Genomic DNA, 19,790 nt, shown 5'->3' on the forward strand with positions numbered 1-19,790 from the left:
AATAAAAACTTCAGCTAATCAGTAGAGAACAAAGGACCCAAAAAGGTCATTAAAGTACTTGTGACACATAGGGGACTGGGGCAGCCATAACAAACTACATGAACAGCAAATAAAGAAGTAGAAATGATACGGAGTGGATGATCACGATGCTGCTCACAAGAGAAAAGAGAATGGAGTAAATGTGTAAGTACCTTCAAAAAAATTAATCAACCCCAGAATAGCATGTATTCACGAAGCACTCTCAGTTCCAGTTTTTATGACATATATGGCAATATCTATGGAGCATCATGGAAACTGATCTGTTACTACAAAGCCTCTTTTTTCTAGGGGTAACTTAAGTGAGTCTCTCTTCTTTCTCAGCCCTCCTCTGAAGGAAAGAAGAGAAGAGGTGAGGCTCCAGAGAGGAAAAGTGAGCATAAAAAGCTATAATTAAGACACATAGATCTAAAATAATTACTTACTCCAAAGCAATGCTCCATGGACTGATAGAGTTTGTTATCTGTCCACAATTAAATAAGTACAGATATTGAGAGTAAACATATAAAAACTTTTAAGGCAATTAACACTAATTTTATGCCTGCTGAATATAATAATAGTCTGGTCCTGTGGTTAGTATAATTTTTTCCATTTTTCTAGTAATTAATTTATATTGTATATTTTTTAAATGTCAGTCCATGACATATTGGAAAAAAGTGCTTTGCCAAAGCACAGGTAAGCAGCAGTGGTCTAGATACCATTCCTGGATAGTTGTTGGAACAAAGAGATGCCCTAAGAAAAAGTTGTAACAAATCTATATTTATTGTAGGGAGATTATTTATGACATGCCCAATTATAAAAGGTTGCTCCATTCAGGAAAAAAGTTCAGGAAAAGCTGTGCCAGGAAAATTCTTCCATCTTAGAGATAAAAGATGTGATAGCCTTTCTGCCATATTTATTTAGTGGCCTATAAACAGCTACATAACACTATACTACAGCCCTCTGTTTAATTTTCTCTTCCCCTTTGGAACCCAGCACAATATCACAGAGCCTAACAACTATTTAGGTTGTTTTTTGTTTTCCTTTTTTTTTTTTTTTTTTTTTTTGCATGGGAAAGGCATGAACACAGGTCTACAGAAGGAAAGAGATCAGGATCTCATCAGTACCTATGGTTAAGTTACAAGCACTGACTCTAGGAACCACTTACCTTTCTACTCACTGTAGGTTACTTAATTCTCATAATCCTATAAAATAGCTAACAATTTTCATTTCATAGATGAGGAAAATGAAACTTAAAGCTGAGTAATCTGCTCTAGGTCACACGGCTTGTAAAACAAAAGAGACCCATTAAACTGACACATCCATATCCTTTTCTATCCTCTAGGCCACTGAAACATCTACTGCATGAATGTATAAATTAATGTAGAAATTTACTTATATAGATTATTTTTCAGCTATATAGAAACTATTTTGATTTAGTGATTTTATGAATAAAGTAAAACTGAAATCTCTGAGAGTAAACCAATTCTAATTCAATAGATTAAAATATGAACATACATGGTCTTTTTTTCCCACATTTAGAAGTAGTAAAAAAAAAGGGTTACTGAAAAATCCAGCAATCTATCTCATTTAAATAAAATATTACTTCTATTTAATTCTAGACTATTTTATCCAAGAAGAAACATACACTACTACCTTTCTGGTAGAGTTATTTACTATTACATTTTCTAAATACGCTGCAAATGAAATGTCTGGAAATCCTAAAAAGCTGCTTCCAAGATAAAGTTCAGGAATTAATGAAAACAAATTAGTAAATTCTTATAAATATAAGGCTTATAAGCTCAATAACAAACAATTATTGGAGCAATTATGGAAATTCAGCTGAATATACAGTCTTAAAAAGTATATAATTATGCATGTATTCTATTAAGCAATGTTAAACATTAATAAATGTTAACTAAATTCCTTTAAGATAGACTCATACTACTTTACAAAAATTATAATCTAATAAGCCTACTTTACAAACCCTTGCTCTTTTTGTCTACTTTATCAACAGCTACAATTGAAAAGTTCTAGAAAGTGAGAGACCTGAAAAAATTTCCCAGGACACAAACTGTTACATTCTTGAGAAACTGTAACATAAATACACATTCACTAAGGCTCCATTAGAGAACATTTCACTGGCTAATCTAAGTCCTTTAAAAGTTTTATTTAATTTTAGTATTTCTCACTAGATCTCTCAAGTGTATTAAGAGGAAAGTTCAGAAATATTTTTGATGGCAGGGGCCTATATTGATATAAGAAATTTTACCTGATTTCTATGGTTTTTTGTAGCTCGGTAAAAGTGAATGGCATCTCATCTAGGTCAACTGCTGCAATAAAGATACAGATTCCCCATAGCTCCTTTTTCCTTTGAATATAACCTTCCTGGGTACAAAAAAAAAAATTAAATATTTAATTAATCATTCACACACTGGATATCATATTAAAATTGCATTACATGATAATTCTTATTCAATATACACTTGTTTTTATTTTTTTTTAATTTTATTTTTATTTTATGATAGTCACAGAGAGAGAGAGAGGCAGAGACACAGGCAGAGTGAGAAGCAGGCTCCATGCACCGGGAGCCCAATATGGGATTCAATCCCGGGTCTCCAGGATCGCGCCCTGGGCCAAAGGCAGGCGCCAAACCACTGCGCCACCCAGGGATCCCTACACTTGTTTTTAAATCTTTATGATGGCATATACTTTAGAACATTTAATTTTACACTAATAAAAAAAACACTAATTTTATATTGTAAGGCAAAACAAATTACTAAAAAGATTGAAAAGTTAAATTGCAACTTACTGTGAAAAATTTAGGGGTCAGTCAATTCTTTGAAGTAAATATTTTCATTTTTAAATAATCCAATGTCATCCTAGCCAACTTAAAAGATTTTCAAGTCCATAACATAAACTGTTTTTAAAAAAAACAAGGGGGCAGCCCTGGTGGCGCAGCGGTTTAACACCGCCTGCAGCCCGGGGCGTGATCCTGGAGACCCGGGATCGAGTCCCACATCGGGCTCCCTGCATGGGGCCTGCTTCTCCCTTGGCCTGGGTCTCTGCCTCTCTCTCTCTCTCTCTCTCTCTCTCTCTCTCTCTTGCTCTGTGTCTCTCATGAATAAAAAAATAAATAAAATCTTTAAAAAATAAAAATAAAAAAACAAGGCTACTTTCTTACATGATTATCCTCCTTTTGCTTTGATTCACTCATTTTTTAAAAAGACTTATTCATTTAGAGAGAACATGCACATGAGCAGGGGAAGGGAAGAGGGAGAGAGAGATTCCTCAAGCAGCCTCCCAGCTGAGCACAGAGCCTGACAGGGCTTAATCCTAGGATCCTGAGATCATAACTTTTGAGCAAAATCAAGAGTAGGACACTTAACTTACTGAGCCACCCACCCAAGTGCTCTTGATTCATTCATTTTTTTAATCAATCTATGGACTCAAGTATTTGTGAAATTCATATCCCTCAGTGCAATAATTACCTTCTTTGTGAAATGAAAATAATACATATCTCACTTGGTAAATGAGATTATACATATAAGGCCCTAAGCATAATGCCTGGCATATAATTAGTACTTGATGAGTGATGGCTATGATTATTATTAGAATACTCTTTCATTATCATTATAATACCTCTTCCCCTAAAAATATGTATTACTTTCTATATATGTAAGTTTTGTAGATAAAATTTGATTCCATTAAATTGAAAACAAAAGAAATACAAAATTATCTGATATTCTATTACAAAATTGGAACTATTTGGTTACTCTTAATTGGAGGTTACATACAATAGAGCTGAAAAGTATGTGATGCAAATTTACATTGTTTTGAAATTTCAATTATATATAAGGTTTAAGAAAAGAATTATTCTGGGGCTTCTGGGAGGTTCAATTAAGCAGCCAACTCTTGGTTTCAGTTCAGGTCATGATCTCAGGGTCCTGGAATCAAGCCCTGTGCCTGGCTCTGAGTGCAGCAGGATTGTCTCTCTCCCTCTCCCTCTGCTCTCCTCCCCCACTAGCTCACAGTCTCTCTCTCTCTAAAATAAATATATAAATTTTTAAAAAATTTATTCTAGATTATCAAATTTTACTGATAAAAAAAGTTTATCATTATCCAACTCTAAACTTTTCCTTAATTTTAGCTACTTGGAAAATATTTTTAAGTTCTTATTTTAATTCCAGTATAGCTAACATACAAAGTTATATTTATATTACTTTCAAGTATACAATATAGAGATTCAAAACTTCCATACATCACCCTGTGTTCATCACAAGTACACTCCTTAATCTACATCACCTATTTCTCCCCCTCCCTCTACTCTCCACGTCTTTGGCAACCATCAGTTTGTTCTCTATAGTTAAGAGTCTGTTTCTTGGTTGTCTCTCTTTTTTTCTTTGCCTGTTTGTTTTGTTTCTTAAATTCCACAATACGCAGAAATCTGTTGCATTTCTCTACAAATCTTTTTTAAGACTTACAACTATACACTCACTAAAATGATTTAATTAAAAAGAGTGACAATATCAAACGTTAATGAGGATGTAGAGCAAGAAATAATCAAAAGCTGCTGGTGAAAGTGTAAAATGTGGTACAAACAGTATGAAAAACAAGATTGGCATCTTACGCAGTTAAGTATATACTTTTTGTAACACTTAGCAATACCACTCCCAGATATTTATACCCAAGAGAAATGGAAACTTCGTACATGAATCTTAACAGCAGGTTCAATCATAAAAACCAAAACCTAGAAAAAACCCAATATCCAAAATCAAGTAAACAGATAAACTGTGGTATATCCATATAATGGAACATTATTAACAATAAAAAAGAAAAGTACTAATAAACACAACATAGATATATCTCAAAATTATTACATGAAGAAAAAGAAGCCAGAGAAAACAGGGTACATCCTATAATACTGTTTCGTTTTCTACAAAATTCTTAAAAAGGCAAAATTAATCTTTAATGGCATAAAGTAGATCAGTGGCTGCCTATAAACAGGAATGGAGGTGTTTGGGGAATGATTACAAAGGAGAAGGAGCAAACTTTCTGGAGTAATAAAAATTTTATGTCTTACTTACTGGTAGTCATTACATGGTTAAATGCATTTGTCAAAACTTATTGAACTATTCACTCAAAACTGGGTGACTTTAGTGTCTGTAAATTATGCTTCAATACATTTGATTCTTGAAACCATATTACATAATGTACTACTTCTGAAAATGAACAAAGTATACATTGCTTGACTGTTACAATGACTAGTAAATATATTTTAATAAAATGAATACCAACTTTTGTATATGTGTTTAATATGGTCAATTTTTCAGAAACTACTAAGATGCAAAAAGTTGTCATAATAAGTTACCCCACACTACATTACTTCTTAAATTTTGTGCTTATGTTTTTGGCTTGCTTCTTTGCTCTGAAGCAGCTACATGCTCTCAATACGTCTACTTTCAGCCATTGCAGTATTTTTTTAACTGTTTAAAAAGTTGCGAAATTAAGTAAGTAAAGTTGTTAAAATGGAGAACATTGCTTATTTTTTAAAAACAATAGATTTTACTAGGACATAGCCAACACACGATTCAACACAAGCTCATGTGAAATGATAAAATGCCTAAATGAAATGTTGTATAAATTCTGATTTTTAAGGATCTAAGGATCTTTAGAACTTTTCTATGAGCAAAATGTATGACCTTTATTTCAGATGACTTATAAAGCTTGCTGTTGTTGCTGTTGTTGTTCTAGCTGCATTCCAATTAACTCGTTTTGGATAAAGTATTTTTTCTTCTTGATACAAATTTATCTATGGAAGAAAAATAAATGTTCCTTCTAAACTTCAGACTATTAAATATTTCCCTGGGCCAAAGGCAAGCGCTCAACCACTGGGCCACCCAGGGATCCCCCCAGAATAGGATTTTGTAGTTGATTCTAATCTTTCTGGGTTTGTAAATTTTTTGCATTTAGCAAATCTTGGTAGCATCCAGGTATAGACAGATAAGTGTTTTACAAAAATTTTCACCTGGTCTGGGACTTGTATTTTCATTTTCTCAAACAATATTATTTCAAAAAGTGTAAGTTATTCATTTTAATGAGCTCAATTTATTATTTTTTTATGGATCATGCTTTCAGTGCTATTATCTTTGAAATCTCTGACTAATCAAAGGTCAAAGATTTCCTATGTCATCTCCTACAAGTTTAGGTCTCTAATTCAAGTTAACTTTTATAAGTGGTACAAGGTAGGGATTAAAGTTAATTTTTTATATATGGATAACCAGTTGCTCCAACATCACTTTATGAGAGGAATATCCTTCCTACTCTGGTTTACCTTCAAACCTCTTTATACAAAGACTGATGAGCATATATGTGTGGACCCCATTTCCGGATTCTCTGATCTGTTCTACTGACCTGCTTATCTTTCTTTCCACCAAGGCTGTATACAATCTCTTGATTTTTTTTTAAAGATTTTATTTATTCATGAGACAGAGAGAGAAAGAGAGAGGCAGAGACCCAGGCAGAGGGAGAAGAGGCTCCATGCAAGGAGCCCGACGTGGGACTCGATCCAGGGTCTCCAGGATCACACCCTGGGCTGAAGGCAGTGCTAAACCGCTGAGCCACTGGGGCTGCCCTACAATCTCTTGATTAATGTAGTTTTATATATTTTGTTCTCTTTTAGTTTGGTTCAAGATTTTTCCATCTGAAAAGGTCACCTGACTCACCTTTCATTGTGCAGATTAAGAAATTAAAGACTAGAGCTGGGACTTGTGCAACCCAGTCAATGCCACAGACCTAAAACCCAAGTTTCCTGACACTCAGTTTAGTATTGCTCGATTTCTTTGAGAGTATTTTCTTATTAGATTTCTACATTAATGTTCTTAACATTTTCATTACTGAAATCCTTAATCTCAGCACTGCACCTGGGTTCTGTATTCTTAACTATTTTTTATTATATATTCTTGATTTCTATTTTATTGAGAAGGTTAAAGAATCATAATACCTAAAGCCTCAACATTCTTTTCCACATTAAATACTTTCTAATTCCATATCTCCAGTCTCCTTCAAAATGTCTCTGCATCTTCATCTCTAAATTCCTCTTCTCTTCTGATTTTTACAAATGGATACTCTCCTCCAATCTCAAATGAACAACTCTAATGCCTTCCTACCTCCTACTTTTGATCGCACTGGCTCTCATCTCCTTTAAGACCTCACTTATCCATCACTCCCTCTATCTTTTATAATTTATCTAACAGTTTTGCTTCCAAAAGCTTCTTTCCCTTTGGTTACTTAAATAAGCCCGTTATCACCTTAGAACAAAAAAATAACCCATCTATCACTGGACCTTATCAAGTTACTGTCCTCTTTCCACATATAAACCTCTCACTTTCTCACTATTCACACACACAGTTACCACACACACTCGCACAGGACACGCATAGTACATCCACTGAACACATACTTTAGCCTCTGCTGAGGTTATTCTCTAAGTCTTCAAAGACCTCTGTCTTTCCAAACTAAATAGTCTTTGTTAGGTTTCTTCCACAAAGACCTCTATGTAACCTCTGATACTGCTGCAATGAAACTTTTTCCCTTAGCTTTTAAAACATTCTAACATCCTCATTCTCCTTTTTTCTCTCAGAATTTTTTCAGTATTTCCTAACTCCAAAGACTTTTTTCCACCACATTCTATTTTTCTCAGCAATCTCATTTACTTCCATAGCAACCCCTATGACTTCCATACAAATGATTAGTGATCTTACTTTGCCTTCCAGCCCTGACTGCTTTCTCAAGATCCACCGCTTATTTTTCAATGGTAATTTACAACCTAAAATCTGTAACCAATGTGTTTTCTTGAAAATTTAGTTGAGAATTATGAAAAGAGCTTAGAACAAGATCTTAAAAAATGGTTAAAACAGAGAAGAACTCTTACCCAGTCAAAAGAATTACCAAAAAGAAATACTAAAACATGAAGAGAATAAATGGGCAAGGACAAGAAGTCTGCAAAAGAAAAAGTGGCACTTTCCAACAATCATATTTTGAAATGACTGAACCTCAAAATAGTAACAACTGAAAGACATTTTGATAATATCCATCAAGATTCTTAAGAGTTGGGGATCCCTGGGTGGCTCAGTGCTTTAGCGCCTGCCTTTGGCCCAGGGTGCGATCCTGGAGTCCCGGGATCGAGTCCCATGTCGGGCTCCCGGCATGGAGCCTGCTTCTCCCTCTGTCTGTATCTCTGCCTCTCTCTCTCTCTCTCTCTCTGTGTGTGTGTGTCTATCATGAATAAATAAATAAATAAATCTTTTAAAAAAAAAGATTCTTAAGAGTTCAGTTTTAATCTAAGAATTTATCCAACGAAAATACCTGGAGAACTGAATCAAGATTTAGTGTAACACAACACAGGAGTCAAGGGAAACAAGTAAAACTTAACTACTGAGACTTCATAAAGATAAAACATAGCACACAGCACTGGAAACAATCAACAAAACTAAAAGGAAGCCTCTGGAATAAGAGAAGACATTTGCAAATGACAAACATATCTGATGAAGAGTTAGTGCCCATAATCTATAAAGAACTTATCAAACTCAACGCCCATAAAATAAATAATCCAGTTGAAGAATGGACAGAAAACATGTGACTACTTTCCAAAGAAGACATCCAGATGGCTTACAGACACACAAAAAGATGTTCAACATCACTCATCATCAGGGAAAATACAAACCAAAGCTACAATGAGATACACACCTGTCAGGACGGCTAAAATCAACAACACAACGAACAACAGGTGTTGGCAAAGACGCAGAGAAAGAGGAACTCTCTTGCAATGTTTGTGGGAATATAAACTGGTGCACAGCCACTGTGAAAAACAGCATGGAAGTTCCTCAAAAAATAAAAAATGTAACTACCCTATGAGCCAGTAATTGCACTACTAGGTATTTACCCAAAAGACACAAAAATACAGATTCCAAGGGGTATACACACCCTGATGGCAGCATAGCCAAACTATGGTGAAAGCCCAAATGTCCATCAACTGATGAATGAATAAAGAAACAAAGAAGATGTGGTATATACACACACACACGAATATTATTCAGCCATCAATGAAATTTGCCACTTACAACAACATAGAGCTAGAGTGTATTTGCTAAGCAAAATAAGTCAGAGAAAGACAAACACCACATGATCTCACTCATATGTCGAATTTAATAAAGAAAACAGATGAACAAGGAGGGGGAAGTAGAGAGGGAAACAAACCATAAGAGACTCTTAATAACAATAGAAAACTGAGGGTTGATGGAGGGAGGTGGGTGGGAGATGAGCTAGATGGGTGATGGGTATTAAAGAGGGTACATGGTGTTGTATGTTAAGTAATGAATCAATAAATTCTACTCCCGAAAGCAATAGTGCACTGTATGTTAAATAACTAAAATATAAATAAAAACCAGAAAAAGATTTAGTGTAATAGAGGTTTAAAAATTATTTATAAGGGCAGCCCCAGTGGCTCAGCGGTTTGGTGTGGCCTTCAGTCCGGGGCCTGATCCTGGAGACCCGGGATTGAGTCCAACGTCAGGGTCCCTGCATGGAGTCTGCTTCTCCCTCTGCCTGTGTCTCTGCCTCTCTCTCTCTCTCTCTCTCTCTCTCTCTCTCTCTCTCTCTCTCTGTCTCTCATGAATTAATAAATAAAATAAAATAAATAAAATCTTTAAAAAAATTATTTATAATAGCAAAAAGAATGGGGAAAACCTAAACATCTTAAAATAGGATATTTAAATGAGTTACGATGGACCTATATTACACAATGATACAAAACCCTTAATGCATTTTAAAGATTATAAGGACGTGGGAAAATATCAAAGATATGTTAAGAGAAAAAAAAAGACACCAAAACACAAAATTCTGAGTATATTTTAACTCAATTTTGTGAAAACTTTTAAAAAGGAAAAGCAAAAATATATCAAAATGTTAATTATTATCTCTATATGTCAGGATTACAAATGGTTTTCATTTTCTTTATTAATCCTAGATACATTTTCTAAATTGCCTATAATTATAACAGGAAAAGTCAATCAACTAAAAAGCACATTAATACAAAGCAATAAAGGGAAAAATCAGGAATAATGAGAAAGATCTTAAAGATACTAAAACCTTAATCACATATATTATAGTTTAAATCAAAATCTACAATCAGTACTTGAAGAAGCTACCTAGTAAGGTAGCATTTAGTTTCACTCACTTGAATACCCTAATGATAACCCCCAGTTGAGGACATTACTTGCTACCTTAAAATGCACTAACTTACAAAAGAGCTCCACCATGTGGTAACACAAATCATCTTGGAGGCATCAGAAAAATCTTACTATTCATGTTATCATAACTTAGCATGAATTTAAATTCAATTTTAAAAGTTAAAAATACTAGCCATGACCAAGATGAAAATAAACCACAAGAAATATGCTTTCAGGGCACCTGGGTGGCTCAGTTGGTTAAGCATCTAACTTTGGCTCAGGTCGTGATATCAGGGTCCTGAGATCAGGAGGGTCAGGCTCCACACTCAGTGGGGAGTTGCTTCTTCCTCTCCCTCTGCCCCCCTTCCTACTTGTGCGCACGCACACATGTACGCTGTCTATCTCAAATAAATAAGAATCTTAAAAAATATATGCTTTCTAACTCAGGGTCAAAAGGACACATGCTTACTCTTGACTCACAGGATTGTAAAGAGTGATTAGTAGTAAGATTACAAAGTAAATATATTACAGAAATATATTAGAGGAATAGAGGGGATAAGTTGTTTTTATCTTCTACTCTTGGATTTCCTCCTCACCAAGGTTATATGTGGGAACCAAAGGGATAACAGACTAAAATGTCAGAAAATCCCGCTTCCCTCACTTGTGTAATATTGGCTGACAGTAGTTAAAGTACATTCTTTGGTGTACTCAGAAACAGTAAAAGTCAAGAGTGGCATAACCAAGAAGAGGAATGCGAAAACTACCTTTACTTGTACTCAATCATATTTTTGATACAACCCACAGGAGTAAACAACAGGCAAATCAGCCATACAGTTACACAATGGCCTTGTGAGGAGAAAGCGGACTCTACTACCAGAAAAATAAGTACCTAGCAAGTTCAGATTTACCTGGCCCACTGCCCATGAGATGAGACTCCCTCCCTTAAGAACCTCTACAGAGCTCAGTGGATAAGAGTATCTGAACACTTAATGGAACTGTGATTTACGTATTTATCCATTTCTTAAATAGTCCATAAACATCTGGAGTGCAAAACAATTATACCTAATTCACTGCTGTACCCCCAAGAACTCAGTAACTAACTTAGCACTAACTTGGTGTTAAATGCGTATTTTTTTAAAAAAGCAGTATTAATAGCCATACTCCAATATAAAACAATAGCTTTTTTGTCTTCATCTCTTTTTTTCCTTTAGTATACTCAAAAAAACAAGCAGCAATTCAATTAGGTAAGACAACTGGTTCTACTATAGTTTCTTCAACTTCCATTCACACATTGATAACTAATGAGTATTAGCAAGAGTAATGCATGGAAAGAAATAATACTACAAACTTATTTTCTAAACAGGTGATACATAACTGAAGTGGAACTTAGTTTCTGGTCAAGCTCTCTGCTTTGTTTATTGAATCAAAGGCCCAAAGATGATCCACCCAAGAAGATACAACCACATAAGAAAGAAAACTGCCACCAAACTCAAACAGCCACTAATTAACTGGCTTTTCTGTAAAAATCTATGAAACTGGTATCTACCACTCTTAGAAACAAGGTTGAAAAACACTGAGGAGACAGGTCATTCCTACAACTCAGATTGAATTTTATCTATAGATAAAAGGTATATTTCAAAGTTTGCATGCCAATTCCTTCTACCAATATTACAGATATTAATTGAAAAAAAGGGAAACATCAATAATGAATAAATGAGTTGACATTAAAATAAAAGAATCCCAATTTGGAAGGGAACTGAAAGAGATCATCAAAGTCCTGTGGTCTGGGAATTTCTAGGGTTCCAAGTCATAAATGATAATCTTTGGCAAATTTTCCAATATTTAAAAAAACTTAAGAAAACCCATATATTTACTTTCAATAAAGCCTCAGTTAATAAAATAGCCATCCAGTTACATAATGCCCTTGTGAGGAGGGCCCTTGGTAGAATGGGCATTTGTCACTTTTGTTAGAATTCAATGCAGCATAGTAATACAATTCACCATTATGTTGATAAAAAGCAATGACTGCCAGCTTTTATGTCTTGAATAAAACCAGGAAAAATAAACTTAATAAAAAAAGTTTGGTAGGCTTTCTGAAACAGAGGGGAAGCTAAGAATGAATATTTGGTAGTTTTGAATGCAATATAATTCTGATTCAACTACTCTTAAAAAACAGTATATGATGAGAAAATCAAGGCATATATAAAAAAGAGAAATTAAAACAGGAATAGGATTAAGAATGTTTGATAAAATAATTCACTTCAAAACTCTCCTAAATACCTAGGTCATATAGAAATTTGGTTGTCAAAAAAAAAAAAAAAAGAAATTTGGTTGTCTGTTTATAGTTTAATACAGAACAAATAGAAAAAACTACCAATCTGAACATCAGTAATTATGAATATTATGGCTTTAAAATCATGATACATATAAATAAAGAAAAATACAAATTCACTGACACATTATTTAACCATTTATTTCCATTTTAGTATATGTGCTGCCAAAGTGAGCACTTAACCATTTATTTCAAAGCAACACCTGATAACCTAGCACACTTGGAAGACCATAACAATCTCAACGGTCATTTCAATCCTATGGAAGATTATTTTATGTTGCTGGTATCTATTCCTAACAGGTGGAATGAAATTCAGATCTGGTTCTCTGTTTGGGGGGGGGGTAATTTTTTTTTAAGATTTATTTATTCATTTGAAAGAGCGAGCACCCAAGTGGGAGGAGCTGAGGGAGAGGGGGAGAGAATCTGAAGCAGACTCTGAGCTGAGTGCAGAGCCCCAAGCAGGGCGTGATCTTGCAACCGAGATTACCACCCCAGTCAAAACCAAGAGTCAGTGGCTTAACTGACTGTGCCACCCAGGCACCCTGTGTTTTGGGGGTAACTTTCTAAAAGTAAATACATTACGGTTGGTTTTCAGTAATTTGTATCCCAAAATATACTAGAAAGGATTTTTTCTTAAAGCTTAACAAAATTATATGTAATAAAAATAAGGAAAAAAATCCAAAATATATGGCTAAGGAACTTGGACATTTTGGGAAGTGTAAATCTTAAATCTGGACATTATTCTCTAATCCATTTAATTGATTCAATAAATATTTATTAAATGCCTACTAAGCAATAAGAATTTTAACTGCATCAGTAAATAAAATAAGCATTCTTATTTCCTGGAGCTAACATTTTAGGGGGAGGAGAAAGACAATAAATAAAAATCAGTATAAATAAGTAAATTATACATTATGTTATAAAAAGTGAATAGAAAATTTCAGGGAGAAGTGTGGGCAGATTACAGTATTAAACAGGATAGTAGATCTCATTAGAAGAGTGAGATTTGGGAACCCTGGGTGGCGCAGCGGTTTGGCGCCTGCCTTTGGCCCAGGGCGCGATCCTGGAGACCCGGGATCGAATCCCATGTCGGGCTCCCGGTGCATGGAGCCTGCTTCTCCCTCTGCCTGTGTCTCTGCCTCTCTCTCTCTCTCTGTGACTATCGTAAATAAATAAATAAAAAAAAAAAAAAAACCTTTAAAAATAAAAAAAAAAAAAAAAAAAAAAAGAAGAGTGAGATTTAGCAAAGACTTTTATTCTATGAACAAAGATATAATCTATTAAATTTTGACCCAGTGGTTCCACTTCTACAGTCTACACTAGAGAAATCTTACTTATGCATTAAATGTAAATATGAGGATATTCACTGCAGTGGTTTGTAGTATCAAATATTAAAAATTAAACTAAATCTTTACCAACAGGGAGTACATAAGTAAATTCTATGTCCATACGATGGAAAATACTTCCACCAAAAATGTCAAGCTAAATACAGAGAGTGAGGTGCTTTTCAACATACACTGCTACATGACAAAAGCAAAGTACAAAACAATGCAAAAACCAGAAACTGTTATTAGTTGCTTCTGGAGGGGAAAAGTATGTAGCTGAGGGATAGGAATGAGAGAAACTTTTCACTGTTTAACTTTTTTTTTTTAAGATTTTATTTATTTATTCATGAGAGACACAGAGAGAGAGAGAGAGAGAGAGAGGCAGAGACACAGGCAGAGGGAGAAGCAGGCTCCCTGTAGGGAGCCTGATGTGGGATTCGATCCCAGACCCCAGGGTCACAGCCTGAGCTAAAGGCAAGCACTAAACCGCTGAGCCACCCAGGGATCCCCATCACTGTTTAACTTTTATTTCTCTTGACTCACAAACAATATGAATCTATTTCCTATTCCTATAATAATAAATAGTAATTATTTATTTATACTTCTAAAACAATTCATAAGACCCCAATTAGGTAAAATAAAAATCCTTATGTGTATGTGGTGAGGTGGGAGGAGGAAGGAGTAGAGGTACAGAATGAATAAAAACTTATTGTTATTTCTAGAGTGGTAGAAATAGAAGGCAATGGATATTCATGCTTATTACTATAAAATGTGATTTCTTGAAGTTTATTTGACTTTTGAATACATACATTTTCTCTGATATTTTTTTTTTTATTTATTTATTCATAGAGACCGAGAGGGGGGGCGGGGCAGAGACACAGGCAGAGGGAGAAGCAGGCTCTATTCAGGGACCCCGACATGGGACTCGATCCCAGGTCTCCAGGATCACACCCCGGACCGAAGGCAGCGCTAAACCGCTGAGCCACTGGGGCTGCCCTCTCTGAAAGTTTAAAAGCAAAATATACAAATGATGATTAAAAAATAAAAGGAAAGGGACGCCTGGGTGGCTCAGCCGTTGAGCGTCTACCTTTGGCTCAGCGCGTGATCCTGGAGTCCCAGGATCAAGTCCCACATCAGGCTCCTTGCATGGAACTTGCTTCTCCTCCTTCTGCCTGTGACTCTGCCTCTCTTTCTGTGTCTCTCACGAATAAATAAAATCTTTAAAAAATAAAAAATAGGGGATCCCTGGATGACTCAGGGGTTTAGTGCCTGCCTTCGGCCCAGGGCATAGACATAGTCCTGGAGTCCCAGGATCAAGTCCCACATCAGGCTCCCTGCACGGAGCCTGCTTCTCCCTCTGCCTGTGTCTCCGCGCTTCTCTCTCTCTCTCTCTCTCTCTGTGTGTGTGTGTGTGTGTGTCTCTCTCATGAATAAATAAATATTTAAAAATAAAAAAATTAAAATTAAAAAATAAAAAATAAAAGGAAAAATGTTAGTATCTGAAAAACTACATGCTATATAATGCGGATGTTAGCATCCAAAGTAGTAAATAATCAGAAGATTCATAGTGACCACAAAATTAAATAAATTAATTCTCAGACGAGCCTAGCTGCTCTTCATTCTGAGATGAAGGTAAAATTCCTTGCATCAGTCCGCAGGAAGAAGAAAATACACTGCAGTAAACAGTACTGGCCAACAGTGAAAACTTTTATGAAGGAAAAGAAATTTAAAAGCAGGTAGCCCAATTATATGTTATAATAATAATTATACTATATATAATCATATATTAGACCTATCTGAGTATTTCATGATGAAAGTTCATGACGAACTTTAATAATGGTATCTGATAATACATATCAAGTATAAAGAATTAAGTGGTAGAAAAGATAGGAAACAGAGTTTAAAAAAAAAAAAAGAAAGAAAGAGTTTAGGAAAGAGAACAGAAAAGTAGAGAAAAATCAATGAAACCAAAAACTTTTTTAAGAGATCACCAAAAGAGAGAAACTTTTAGTTAGACTGACCAAGACAAAAGAAAGAAAGCTTAAATTACCAAAATTATGAATGAAATAAGGACATGAAGACCAGCCTTACTGAAGTAAAAAGAATTATAACATGAATGCTTATTAACAACTGCATGCCAACAAACTAGGTAACAGATGAAATGGACAAATTCTATAGCAAGAGACTGAGTATCTCTTAGAACCTCCCACAGAGAAAAGTCTAGGCCCAGATGGCTTCACTGGTGAATTCTACTAAACATTTAAAAAGGAATTAATATCAATTCATCAAATTCCTCAAAAAAAAGTCTTAGGAGGGGAAATTTCCCAACTCATTCTGTGAGAGGCCAATATTACCCTGATACTAAAATCAAAGACATTACAAGGAAAGAAAACAGAGATAAAATCTCTTATGAGTATATGCCAAAAATCCTCAACAAAATACTAGCAAACTAAATTCACAAAAATATAAAAAAGATTATACACCATGTTCAAGTAAGACTTATCCTAGAAATGCAATCCTGGTTTAAGATCTGAAAATCAATTAATGTACTATCAACAAGAGGGGGAAAAAAGAACATCATTATATTAAGAGGCACAGAAAATCATTTGGCAAAATCCAAAATCATCTGATAAAACATTTAATGCAAGAGGAAGAAAAGGGAACTTCCTCAACTGATGAAAGGCATCCAAAAAAAGATCAGGAAAGACAATAATGCCCCCTCTTGCTATTCTATTCACCAAGGTATTGATTCTAGCCAGGGCAGTTAGGGAAGAAAAAGAAATAAAAAGTATTAAGAAAAGAAAGAAGTGATCTCTATCTGCAGACAATGTGATCTTATATATAGAAAAGCCTAAGGAACACACTAAAAAACTATTTAAACCAATAAATTCAGCAAGGTTGCAGGGTACAAAATCAACACACAAAAATAAACTATTTCTATATAACAGCAATGAATAAACTAAATATGAAATTGAGAAAACAATTCCATTTATAAGAGCATTGACAAGAATAAAATACTTAGGAATAGGGCGCCTGGGTGGTTCAGTTGGTTAAGCATCTGCCTTCGGCTCAGGTTATGATCCCAGGGCCCTGGGATGGATGGAGTTCTACATCGGACTGGCTCCCTGTTCACCAGGGAGTCTACTTCTCCCACTGCCCTTCTTCCCTGCTTGTATGCGCTCTCTCTCAAATAAATAAATATTTTTTTAAAATACTCAGGAATAATGTTTTTAAGTGTAAGACTTACACTGTAAAACTCAAAAATTTTGTTGAAAGAAATTTAAAAAGATCTAGGGGTGCCTGGGTGGCTCAGTCCGTTAAGTGTCTGGGTCTTGGTTTTGGTTCAGAGACTGAGCCCCATGTAGGGCTCCACACCCAGCAGAGAGTTTGCTTCCCCTCTCCTGTACCTCCCCCCACTAGCACCTGAGTTCTCTCTCTCCCTCTAAAAGCAAATAAATAAATGAACCACTAGGATAGTATTAAATACTCACTAGGGAGAAAGAGAAGATAATAAAATACAACATTCTACATACAGAGAAACAAATCTGGATAGTAGCAGACTTCTCTTTGGAAACAGTGTAAGCTAGAACATAGTGTAGGACTTGGGGGAAAAGCCTAGCTACAATTTTCTAACAATAAAAATATCCTTTAAAAACTGAGGCAAGGGGATCCCTGGGTGGCGCAGCGGTTTAGCGCCTGCCTTTGGCCCAGGGCGCGATCCTGGAGACCCGGGATCGAATCCCACATCGGGCTCCCGGTGCATGGAGCCTGCTTCTCCCTCTGCCTGTGTCTCTGCCTCTCTCTCTCTCATTCTATGTGACTATCATAAATAAATAAAAATTTAAAAAAAAAAACTGAGGCAAAATAAATACTTTTTCAGTTGTACAAATGCTCACAGAAATCATCATCAGACCTGCACTATAGAAAATGTTAAGGAAAATCCTTCAAGCAGAAGGAAACTGATGCCAGATGGAAATCTGGACCTTATAAAAGAATGAAGAGCACTGGAAATGATAGCTACATGACTAATATAAAGATTTTTTTAATTATTATTTAGATTTCTTTAAAAAATAATTGTCTAGAGCAAAAATAGTTAACAACATATTATGGGCTTTATATCACATGTACAAGTAAAACATGACAATAGGACAAAGGCTATGAGGGAAAAATGAAAGTACAGTGACACAGTTTTTATATTGTACATTCAGTAATATAATATCATTTGAAAATAAGACTCTGAAAAGTTTCAAACATATGCTATAATATAAACCCTGAAATAATGACTAAAATAACACAAGAGTGTTATTTATCTCAGGGTTGTTAATTGACCCACAGTAATGGTACTGTGCTCTGCACTGGGCTTGGAGCCTGCTTAAGATATTCTCTCCCTCCTCTCTCTGCACCTCATATCTCTCTAGAAAGAAAAGAAAAAAAAAAGAAAAAAGAAAAGAAAATCTGTATAAAATTTGCCTCCCCTCAAATTTTAACGACTAATAGCCTACTGTTGACCAGACATAACATACACAGTTGATAAACACATATTTTGTATGTTACATGTATTATATACTCTATTCTTACAATAAAGTATGCTAGAAAAATGAAAATGCTACTAAGAAAATTGTAAGGAACAGAAAATACATTTACAGTCTATACTGTAGTGACTGAAAAAAAAAATCCATGTATAGTGGACCCACCCACTTCAAACCCATGTTGCGCAAGGGTCAACTGAATAAAGATACAAAAAGATTAAAAGTAAAAGGATTTTTTAAAAAGGTAAATGATATAAATACTCATCTAAAGAAAGCTTAAGTGTCTAAACTAATATTAGGAAAAGATTTCAGAACAAAAAACATGAGGTATAAAGAGGATCATTTCATCATGCATTATATTAATAATATGACACATACCATGTAATTACAATAGCGAAGTTTATTAAAATAATACTAAGGGGGACACCTGGGTGGCTCAGTAGTTAAGCATCTGCCTTTGGCTCAGGGCGTGATCCCAGGGTCCCACATCAGGCTCCTCACAGGGAGCCTACTTCTCCCACTGCCTGTATCTCTGCCTCTCTCTGTGTCTCTCATGAATAAGTAAATAAAATCTTTAAAAATAATAATAAGCTATGATAAAGTATAATAATAAAATAACACTTTAAACAACTTTACAGCAATTCAACAAGCTAATAGGCACATTCCTTGAAAAACACACACTGCCCAAGCTCACTAAAAAAGTCAGAAAACTAGGGATCCCTGGGTGGCGCAGCGGTTTGGCGCCTGCCTTTGGCCCAGGGCGTGATCCTGGAGACCCGGGATCGAGTCCCACGTCGGGCTCCCGGTGCATGGAGCCTGCTTCTCCCTCTGCCTGTGTCTTTGCCTCTCTCTCTCTCTCTCTCTCTCTCTATCATAAATAAATAAAAATTAAAAAAAAAAAAAAAAGTCAGAAAACTAAAAAAAAAAAAAGTCAGAAAACTGAATTCCACATATCTATTAAAGAAATTGAATTTGTAGTTAAAAACTTTCCTACAAAAAACACCCCATGAGGCCCATATGGCTTTAACAAACATTTCAAAGAAATAATACTAACTTTACACAAACTCTACAAAAAAAAAAAAAATAAAGAGAACTATATATTTCCCAATTCATTCTATAAGGCCAGCATTATTCTGTTATAAAATCTTACAAAAATTGTAGGAAAAAAAAAAAAAGACTAGGAAAAAACCCCATAACCAAAAAGAGGAAACTACAGACCTACTACCCCTCATGAATCTAGATGCAAAAACTCTTACCAAACGTTTAAGTCCAACAATATATGAAAGGGATACTGTATCATGATCAAGTGGAATTTATGCAGGAAAGTTGCTTTAACAATCAATATTACTCACCACATCAA

At 35.0% G+C, this 19,790-nt stretch overlaps 1 protein-coding gene across 1 annotated transcript in view; it reads right to left on the bottom strand.

Annotated features, from left to right (window-relative positions):
• Positions 1 to 19,790, bottom strand: part of RB1 (RB transcriptional corepressor 1) — a 140,246-nt gene that overhangs the window by 107,936 nt on the left and 12,520 nt on the right. The window contains exon 3 of the mRNA XM_055335859.1: positions 2,288 to 2,403. Within this exon, the coding sequence (XP_055191834.1) occupies positions 2,288 to 2,403 (116 nt within the window). The remainder of the gene's footprint in view (positions 1 to 2,287; positions 2,404 to 19,790) is intronic.

This window comes from Nyctereutes procyonoides, unplaced genomic scaffold (genome assembly GCF_905146905.1).
Source record: "Nyctereutes procyonoides isolate TBG_1078 unplaced genomic scaffold, NYPRO_anot_genome, whole genome shotgun sequence".
NCBI lineage: Eukaryota > Metazoa > Chordata > Mammalia > Carnivora > Canidae > Nyctereutes > Nyctereutes procyonoides.